Genomic DNA, 10729 nt, shown 5'->3' on the forward strand with positions numbered 1-10729 from the left:
TTCATGTGATAACAATCACTTTGCATTAGCATACAGAGCGAAGACAAAAGCTGTGGGAAGCGGTAGAAATGGATGACCCAGAAAGTCCAAAACACTGCAAAGCAGCGTCGCTGCTACGTTTTAGCTTTATTTCTCTAAACCCAGCCACTTGAAGGATCTTGTGGACAGGTGCAAGCGGCCCATGTGTCATCTAGTAGACATGAGAAGACTTGAGCAACATTGTTGTTCTATGTGCCTGGCAACCCATTCAGCCTCTCAGATCGAACACCTCAAAGCCACACAGCATGTTCGCTATAAAACAACAGAGAACGAGGGCCTGTGCCAAAAACAAAACAAAAAAATCCAAAACGCGGAAAAGAAAGAAAGATGATAACCGTTGCCTTGAGATTGGCAACATTCCAACCTTCTTTCCAGCACAGCTGCAAGTGTATCCAACAGCCTCGTTTACAATCTGACACTTACGACCAAGGCTAAATCACAACAGCTAACCTGTACCCATGAAACAGCTAATGTCGTTAACACCTACTCCTTCCCTTTTCAAAACATTCAGTTAGGCGAGGTGAAGAGGTTAGCGCCTGAGAAGCTAACTGTGAACTGTGATGTAGGCTGTGTGTTCATTCTCCTGTTACTCAACAGCTAAAGGAAAGTTTTACGTTTCAAAAGTTTCAAAATAGCTTCATAAAATCACATCGATTTATACTTTAGCCGAAAAAACCCAACAACCAAACAAAAAAAAAAACACTGCTTGGTTTTACACTTCAGCGAGTTTAGCAAGTTTACCTTCAATCTTGAAACATTTTTGGTGATTAACACTTCCAAATTCCTAAAAGGCTTCTACTTTATACCCTTCCTTTAAGGGTTCCAGCAGAGTGACAAACTGATTAACCATCAAAGACGGCTAAACTGAAACTATATCTTGCTAGCGATGTGCTAATGACATTTTTTCCGAGTAAATATTATGATGTTCCACAGTAACGCTGACTTACCATAACTTTAAAGAAAGAAAAAAAAAGTACGGAAAAATGTTCTTCAGAGCTGTGTTATACAAAAACCTTTTTGTTTCACTAAAGAACCATTTACTGGTTACTCAATCATTTTGGACTGGGGCGCTACAAAGTACGTTTAAACTTACACGGTCTGAAATGATTATTCGGTTATTTGTAGTACCGAACAAACATGGTACAGGACTAACATCCTAAAGTGGTTCTTCGTGAACCCTGCTCTGAAAGGAAAACAACCTTTTATAGGGTTCTACCAGAGGGACAACAACAACCCAAGAACCCTTAAGTGTGCTAATCTGAAGCTATATTGCTAGCAAAGTACTAATGACATTTTACTGATTAAACATTAAGTTGTTTCACAGCAGTACTGACTGACTATCACCTTTTTATAAAACAAAAATGCCACAGAAGAACCCTTTTGGTTCCCAAAAGAACATTTTGAAGATACTTTAACCATTTTGGTTGGTGCTAGAAAGAACTGAATAATCATTTCCGACCACAGATGTTTAAATGTCCTGTGAAACCACTGGAAAAAAAAAGTTCTTTAGGGAAAAACAAAACAAAACAGTTATCTGGAATTGCTCTAAAGATAACAATGATAAGGTGTCTTTATTGATCACATATACATTACAGCACAGTGAAATTCTTTTCTTCGCATACCCCAGCATGTTAGGAAGTTGGGGTCAGAGTGCAGGGTCAGCCATGATGCAGCGCCCCCTGGAGCAGAGAGGGTTAAGGGCCTTGCTCAAGGGCCCAACAGTGGCAGCTTGGTAGTTCTATGGCTTGAACCCCCAACCTTCTGATAACTAACCCAAAGCATTAACCATCAAGCCACGACTGGGACACGGTTTATTGGGAAATGTATGTATGTGGGATGTCTAGATTTCTCACAGTAAAAGTTCTAACGTGTCAGATGATGTGATATGGACCAAAACCAAAACAAGTGTAGGATTACTACATTAAAGGGGCTGAGATCAAGTTAAAATGGACAATATGGCCGACTCAATAATGAACACAGACTGTAAGTGCTCAGGTTCTCCTATGAAACTTTAAAATAAATAAATAAATAAATGAAAATAAACTCCTGTGTGATGTGTTTCTCAGTAAAAAATCTCAATGAAACATCAGGGTTGAAATATTAATGAGAATAATGTCAATAAACTGGCAGTAGTGAGCCATTTCCCAGACGTTATCAAGGCTTGCTCGTGGCTAACAGGTGCAGTTACTCTGAGCTGTGTCTTTCCTGCTCCTCCCACTACATCACTAATGAAAATAAAACAATGATGGCTACTCCTAAAAGAGCAAAAAAAAAATTAAATCACGACCGGGGAAACTTACATGCATCTCGAGTCAATACACCTTCCCCCATTTTCACATGGTCTTTGTGCGTCCAAGCAGTGCAGTCCTGAGGAAAGACAACAAAAAAAACACACAGGCACATTTACACACATACACACTCATTGCATAGTGATACTCTGTGTTGTTGCTGTTGCTACTGTTTGCTCTCTCTCTCTCTCTCTCTCTCTTTTTGTGTGTTGCATTTCAGAGCTTTGACTGGGCACCTTTGCTCTCACACACAGTGCTTTTTTGGCTTGTTATCTCTGTGTGAATGGACGTGTAAACGAGATAACCATTCAGATTCATTCACAAAGACTTCAAAACGTGATTAAGAGCTCGTTCATGCTTTAAGTCTGGTCGAGTTCACGCTTTTGGAGCTGTTTCTTATCAGCTGAGTTTGTGCGTAATTGCGCAAAGCTCCTGAACTGCGTGAATGCCAGCACTCGCCTGTTGATCGGATCTGTTTGAAAAGGATAGAAATGTGAACTCTGCGTCATAAACGTCACACGTCACAGTTCCTAATCATGTGTTTGGACACTTATTTATTATTATTGAGCTCGAAGTTTTGACGTGAGAATGAAGGATCAGCTTTGATGGATGGATCAAGGATTAATTAAACAGCACCAAATACGCACAAACAAACAAAATCATTGCTGTGCTACGTTTGAAACATTAATAAAGATCTAAAAAAAATTTTTGATCAAATTGCACGAGCTTTCTCCCATCCCCCAAATGAACCGCAATACAAAGTTCAATTCTTTATGGCTCTTTGTTCGTAAAACACACACGGGGGCGGGGGTACCAAAGTTACAGATCATGAACCTAAATCCTCATGCAATCCCACAGGTATAAATCCCATACAGAGCTTATATTACAAGGCAAACCATCTCACACGTTTGCCTCTTGAAAAGCACGTTAAAAACCCCACGTGTGTAAAACGTACCGTGGAAACGCGGTACGAACCTCAGTGTTGCCCGGTATTTAGAAAATACTCTTTTGCATGCAAATCAGGGTCGGATCAAAATCAGACCACTCCAAATTCTGTATTAAATCTCTCTCTCTCTCTCTCTCTCTCTCTTCCGACTTGTCGACTGTAAACTAGTGATGTTTTAAAAGCGTGATGGGTTTTGAAAACACTTCCAATCTGGCAACCCAGGTGCTCAACATGCTGCCGATTTCACCCCAGGCGCTTTATTCACGACTGTGCAATATTTTCTCACGGTCTGCTTTGCAATCACTCACTCACAACAGGGCAATTCGGATTATATTCGCACTCAGATGTTCATGCACATCAGCCCTACCTACTTGCAGACTTTCATAATAAATAAATAAATAAATACATAAATAAATAGCCCAGCTGCCACAAATAACCCTTATATCTACTGTATGCACTATGCATGGATACAACGGGTTCCTCTTATAATGAACACACACACATCATCATACATTTACATACATTAAGGATTTAATATAAACAGTGCATTTCATAGGATTTAATGCAAACACTGCATTGCATTTTGTTTGATGTGGCATATTCGAGTTACTCTTTGCAACTGTAGCGCGAGAGCTCTGACTCGCACCTCCAAAGAAACTCCACTCGACTCGCGCGAGCTTGCTCAGGACGCTCATACCGAGCAAATAATATTGTGTTGGTGATTTGCATATTACTAAAACGTGTTCATTGCACAAGTCGCGACAGAGATTAGTAGATACATCATTCATCCTTGCTGTTGGATTTCCTCCAACCCAAAGTGATGAACCAAGCAGTTGAAGGACTTTAAATAAAGAATATAGGACTGACTCGGAAATGCATCAAGGGTAACAAAATACACTTTCTTTAAAAAAAAAAAAAAATCTGGTGAAAATGCATGGGCAAATCTAAAACACGCACTGCTTTTCTAAGCCAATATAGATCTTCTGAAAGAAGTAAAGAAGCACGAGCGTGCCCTCCATCCCATCCGCACCGCGCGAGCAGGTTCTCTGCAACTTCCTTTCAATGAAGCAACAAATGAAGAAAAAGAGTGAAGCTCACCTTCAGACATCTGCACGAGACCCAAAACTGACAGCACTACCCAAAATCTGTAATCCCTCATATTTGTGGACATCTTATCCATCTCCTCTGTTGAAAGCGTCAACAATAATACATCCTTTTAAAAATCGAGAAAAAGACTGAAGTTCCCAGGGATCACTTTTTGAAAAAGCAGCCTCATAGAGTGGGGGTGGTTTCTCTTTTTCTTTCGCGGAAACTCTCTTCTTCTTTTTTTTTTTTTTTTTTAAAGCGTCTTTCGGCGTTAGTCCAGTGCCGTATTTCCTCAGTGCAGCTCGGCCGCGGTCGCAGTGCGACTCCGATCTCCTCCAGCAACTTTTGGGGAAAGTTTCTCCAACTCCTTCTCTCCTGCACTGAGATATCACTCCGCCCCTTCTCAGGCCTCAGTGCAATAAAGCGAGCAGTGAGAGCAGGGATATCCCTCCGCCCACTGAATAGAGGTGGAGAACGCTTCATTTTTACTTCGTGATCTTACTTAAGTGTTATTTAAAACACTTCTACTTCTGGTTATAATTGGAAATATATATATATAGGCTATATAAACAATATTTTGTAACATACTTTTGCTTAATTACATTTCAAGACTTTTTTTTTTACCCCATACATTTTCATTGTTATTTCTTACAAAACTTCGAAATCATGACAGATATTTAAATTTCACCCAGCTAGCAGTTCATTGCTTTAACCATGTAAAAGTCATACAAATAAACACATGATTAGAAATGTTTTCTAGATTTCCTTTAATTTCTTTAAAAAAGAATTCATAATCAAAGGGAAAATCCAAACCCCGCCCACAAACATATAGCCTCAAGCTTCTGAACGCATGGATTCAGTGGTGTGAGCAGTTATGGAGCTCTTTTCTTTTCTTTTTCAGTTTTCTTCTTCTTTCCTTCTGTTCTTTCTGTCTTTTTAAACCCATCTTTTCCTTTTCCGGTTCCTTCCTTCCTTCTTTTTTTCCCCTTCCATTTTTCTTTCCACCTTAATATTCTTTTTGTTCAGTTTTCTCCTTCCTTCTGTTCGTGCTTTCTTTTTTTCCTTCCCCCTTTCCTTCCATTTAACCTTTCTTACCTTCTTTCTCCTTCCTTCCTTTCTTCTGTCGAGTTCTCCTTCCTTTCTCTCTTCCCTTCAATTTGTTCTTTTCTTTTTTATTTTCTCTTCTACCTTCTTTCATTCCTTCCATCTGTCCTTGCCTTCTTTTTCCTCTCCCTTTTCCCTTTGTTTTTCTTTTCTTTTTCATGTTTTCTCCTTCCTTCCTACTTTCTATTCTAGCATTCTTTTTCCTTGCCCTTTTCCCTTACATTTTTCTTATGTTTTCCTGTTTTTCCCCTTCCTTCCTTCCTTCCTTTCTTCCTTCCTTCTTTTTCCTCTCCCTTTCCCTTTGTTTTTTCTTTTCTTTTTCATGTTTTGTCCTTCCTTCCTACTTTCTATTCTAGTATTCTTTTTCCTTTCCCTTTTCCCTTACATCTTTTCTTATGTTTTTCCTGTTTTTTTCCTTCCTTCCTTCTCTTCTTGCCTTCTTTTCCTCTCCCTTTTCCCTTTGTTTTTTCTTTTCATTTTCATTTTTGTGTACTTCCTTCCTTCCTTCATTCCTTCCTTCCTGTGTTTCCCTTTCCTTTTATTCCTTCCATCGTTTTTAATTTGTTTTTTCCCCCCTCCAAAATTTCTCCTTCTTTCTGTCCTCCCTTCTTTCTGTTCCTTCTTTCCTCTCCTTTTCTTCATCCCTCCATTTCTCTCCTCATCATTTCTCATTGCTTCTAACTTCAACTGTCTTAACATAACATCGTTATGTGATCGCTTATGCAATTGAACAAAATGGGGGGAAAAAATGCCTGTTATTAAACTTTTACTTTCAGTTAAAATCATACGTCTGGACGTATTTGCACTTTCGCTCGGTTAAGTGCTCTTCTAACCGAGATTTGGACACACTATACCCACGTTTTCACTTAAGTTGAACATTTTCCACACTCCCTATTCCAAATAATAAAGTTAAAGACTTCATGGCAGGGATTGAGCAAAGCATTACCACATGAAACATCCCGGGTTTATGAGAGAAGTTATGTGTTCAGGTTCCCCGATCCAGGAAAAATAAAAGCTTTCTGAGCCTTCCTCGGAGTATTATTACTTAAATAACTTGTTTGCTTCAAGCATTCAGGGCAAAAGACAAGACCTGGACAAACTAAAGCAACCCAAAGCAGATGTCCCTTAATGTAAGTGCAAGTCCTGACTGTTGTGGTTGTAAAACTTGGTAATGAATAGTAATTCAGCAAACACAACTCTGAAACTGAGATCCTGTGTCGCTTTGATCTGACCTGTGAGCTCCAAGAAGACCGGCCATGCCAAGAATTACACCCTGTATTTGTGCTTTCATGACAAGTTCATCATCTTTTTATTTTTTCTGAAAACAGGCCATTACTAGATTACTGAAAGATTTTGTAAAAACATTTCATCCAAGTCATCATCAAAGATATGTGATTTATTTACCCACTGCAGTCAGGGACCCTTTTAACTGTAAAAAAAATAAAATAAAAATCCATGGACCCCTTTAGTCCAGATTTATTTTATGAACTATATACATATTATTCTCGTTATATTATTTTCCGCAATAACATTTTGCCTATTTATTGGAGCGTTTTAATTCCTGGACTTGAAAACAACTTAGGTTCAAGTTGATATATTAATAGACCGAGTTGCTTTTGAATGATTGAGGTTTGGATTAAACCCATCCAATTCAATAGGATAGGTTCAATAGGTTCATAATGATAAAAACGCAATAATAAATATAATAACTTTTATAACGTTGTGTTGTGAACAACAAAAATCAACCTCATCACCCCCTAACATTCCATAGGATTCATGATAAGTGAAAATCCTAACCCCGCCCTCAAACACAGCCTCGACCTTATGAACACACGGACTAAGCCTTGTGAGCAGTTATGAAATTGAAAGTGTGATCTTTTCTTTTCTTTTCCCATTTTCTCCTCTCTTCCTTCTGTTCTTTCCGTCTTTTTCCATCCATCTTTTTCTTTTCCGGTTCCTTCCTGCCTTCCTTTTTCCTTTCCCTTTTTCTTTTCATTTTACCTTTCTTTTTTCAGTTTTCTCCTTCCTTCTGTTTGTGCTTTCTTTTTTTCCTTCCCCCTTTCCTTCCGTTTAATCTTTCTTACCTTCTTCGTTTTTCTCCTTCCTTCCTTTCTTCTGTCGAGTTCTCCTTCCTTTCTCTCTTCCCTTCAATTTGTTCTTTTCTTTTTTATTTTCTGTTCTACCTACCTTCCTTCCTTCCTTCTGTCCTTGCCTTCTTTTTCCGCTCACTTTTCCCTTTTTTCCCCTTTTCTTTTTCATTTTTTATCCTTCCTTCCTACTTTCTGTTCTTGCATTTTTTAATTTCCCTTTCCTTTACATCTTTTCTTTTTCCTGCTTTTCCTTCCTTCTTTCCTTCCTTCCTTCCTTCTTTCCTTGCCTTCTTTTTCCTCTCCATTTTCCCTTACTTTTTTCTTTTCTTTTTCATTTTTTATCTTTCCTTCCTACTTTCTGTTCTTGCATTCCTTTTTCCTTTCGCTTTTCCCTTACATCTTTTCAAATTTTTTTTTGTTTTTTCCTTCCATCTTTCCTTCCTTCCTTCCTTTTTCGTCTCCCTTTACATCTTTTCTTTTTCCTGCTTTTCCTTCCTTCTTTCCTTCCTTCCTTCCTTCCTTCTTTCCTTGCCTTCTTTTTCCTCTCCATTTTCCCTTTGTTTTTTCTTTTTCTTTTTCATTTTTTCCCGTCCTTCCTTCCTTCTTTCCTTTCTTCCGTTCCTTTCAAAACAAGTTCATCCTCTTTTCTTTTTCTTCTCTAAAGATTGAACAATTTTTCCAAGACATTTCATCCAAGTCATCATCAAAGATCAAAGATATGCCATTCACTTTACCCACTGATCAAACGTTTTGGAATTAGGGTCCACCACGTATCCACCTACCCCCGGGTTATGCTCCACGAACCCCACTTTGAGAAGCACTGACTTCTCAAAGTTCCGAGCATACTTTTCACAGAGATGATGTCTGCGAGGGTTGCACAAAAACAAAACCATCTTTGTGAGCCCTGAAACTCTTTCTCATGGGTGGTTGTGTATGAGTGCTCCAGTACTGCAGGTGGCGCTATTAAAATTCGACTGACTACAGGAAGAAAACCGCTGACCCTCGAAGTCTTGATTCAGCTCGGTCGTGTAGCGTGTTCGTCTGCCCAGCTGACCTGTGCACAACATGACGAGCGAAGCCTCCACGTGACATCCGACATGACTCCGTGAATCAAATTGCTCATGAAAGCCTGCATGAATCATACACAGGTTTTTAGACAAACAACTGACTCTCTTTGCCATGTGTTTGGTTGTGCTTGTGTTTTCGTCCACGCTGCATCGCGTGATCAGTCGACGGACGATGGTGCCCGTGGGCCGGAAGTGAGTGTAGACACCGGTTCTGTAACCCCTGCCCCGCTGTACTCTTTCACCGCTACATATAGAGCCTCGCTTGTTCTGTGGCACCGAGCAGAGCTGCTCGCTTACAGAGACAATGCTGCGCATTTGAATAAGAAAAGGCCTGCTGCATTATGACACAGTTTCTCTCCGCAGGAGGCACAGTACAAAAAGAGGGGGAGCGCAAAAACGTTCAGAGATTTGCTCTGACCCCCACTCACCACCGTCCCTACCCGTCCTTGAATAAATTAACGGCAAGCAAGCGTGGTTTAAGTGAAGCGAAGTTCGTTACGGAAAGTGTTTTGGGGTTCGCCTGAAAAGAAAGCTTACACTCACTCACTCACCAAGCACCTGGAACATTTTGGCCCTGGAGTGTGGTATTGTTTACTACACAAGGTTTGTACGTGCTTCAGTTTTAACACGCTGACACATTTACGAGGACTAGTCTCCTTTATTTTATACCAGGCCGTTTTTCAACAGATGCGCTTTTATTCTTGTGTTTTGCTTTCCAAACGTACATTTATTTTTTTTAGTGGAGAGTCAGAAATCCAATCCAAGCCGTTGTGTCATTTTATTGAATTGAAAACAACAACAACAACAACAACAACAACAACGCAAAACGATGATGTTTAGGTCATTATGGATTTGTGGCTTTTACTTGAATAAAAAGCACAGCACTCTTTAACAATGTCAATCAAAGTGAGTTAAACAGAAAGGCTGTAATTAAACGGATTTATGCAGAGTAATTCTCATACTTGTGGTCGTAATAATGCACTATTATAATTTGTGAGGTTCTTTTGAATTAAAACCAGTCAAAAAAAATGTATTAATTTGTATTGTGGTACATAATAAGTGTCATTCTTGTGATTGTGGCATTCTCCTGTTTAAATAAATAAACTTCTTCCTTCCTTCCTTTCAATCCTTCCTTTCTTTCTTTTTCTTCGGTTCCCTTCTCTCTGTTCCTTCATTCCTAGAAAAAAAAAACACAGTTACACAACACTGATGTATCATTAGATTTCCTTTGCTTTTTCTTTTCCTACTTCCATCTTTTCTTTTTCATCCTTCCTTCCACTGTTACTTTTTTCTTTCTTTCTTTCTTTCTTTCCTTTGCCTTTTCCTTTCATACTTCCATCTTTTATTTTTTCTCCTTCCATCCACTGTTACTTATTTCCTTCCTTCAGATTTATCCTCCTTCCTTCCTTCACTTACATCTTTTCTTTTTTTATCCTTCCTTCCCCAGTTAATTCTTTCTTCACATACTTCATTCTTTCTTCTTTGTCCTTTCTTCCTTTCCTTCTTTCTTTATTTGTCCTTCCTTTCTATCTTTCGTTCTTTCTTTCTTCTTTGTCCTTCCTTCATTCCTTCCTTTCTTTCTTTCTTTCTTTCTTTGTCCTTTCTTTCTTTCTTTCTTTCTTTCATTCTTTCTTTCTTCTTTGTCCTTCCTTCCTTCCTTCCTTTCTTTCTTTCTTTTACTTTCTTTCTTTCTTCTTTGTCCTTCCTTCCTTTCAATCCTTCCTTTCTTTCTTTTTCTTCTGTTCCCTTCTCTCTGTGTTCCCTCATTCCTAGAAAAAACCCCACACTTACACAACACTGATGTATCATTATATAATATTTATACAGTAAATGAATGAAAATACAACAGAGAAATAAATTGTTGTGCATGTTGGACTTTGCTGAGTTTGGACATTTAGTTGAATTGTACAGCAGTGGTCTGGATCATTGTGGCTTTGTGGTTTTCAGTAGAATAAAAACTGCTGTTTGTAATAATAATAATGTTGTCCATTCAAACCTGCACGTAGTCTTTTAGCTGTCACTCAAAACTCGAGTCACAGAAATACTGCCATTTATTCACGATAATCTAAATACAGGAAAATAAATTCTGCCAAACATCTGCAGAATAAA

At 38.8% G+C, this 10729-nt stretch overlaps 1 protein-coding gene across 1 annotated transcript in view; it reads right to left on the bottom strand.

Moving 5' to 3' along the window:
- The window catches only part of notch3 (notch receptor 3), a 36564-nt gene extending 30021 nt beyond the window's left edge, over positions 1 to 6543 (bottom strand). The window contains exons 1-2 of the mRNA XM_053612268.1: positions 4372 to 6543; positions 2340 to 2406 (exon numbers count right to left, since the gene is read on the bottom strand). Coding sequence (XP_053468243.1) covers positions 2340 to 2406; positions 4372 to 4453 — 149 coding nt within the window. The 5' untranslated portion in view covers positions 4454 to 6543. The remainder of the gene's footprint in view (positions 1 to 2339; positions 2407 to 4371) is intronic.
- Positions 6544 to 10729: the final 4186 nt, after the last annotated feature.

The sequence above is a fragment of the Ictalurus furcatus genome, chromosome 24, assembly GCF_023375685.1.
Source record: "Ictalurus furcatus strain D&B chromosome 24, Billie_1.0, whole genome shotgun sequence".
Classification (NCBI taxonomy): domain Eukaryota; kingdom Metazoa; phylum Chordata; class Actinopteri; order Siluriformes; family Ictaluridae; genus Ictalurus; species Ictalurus furcatus.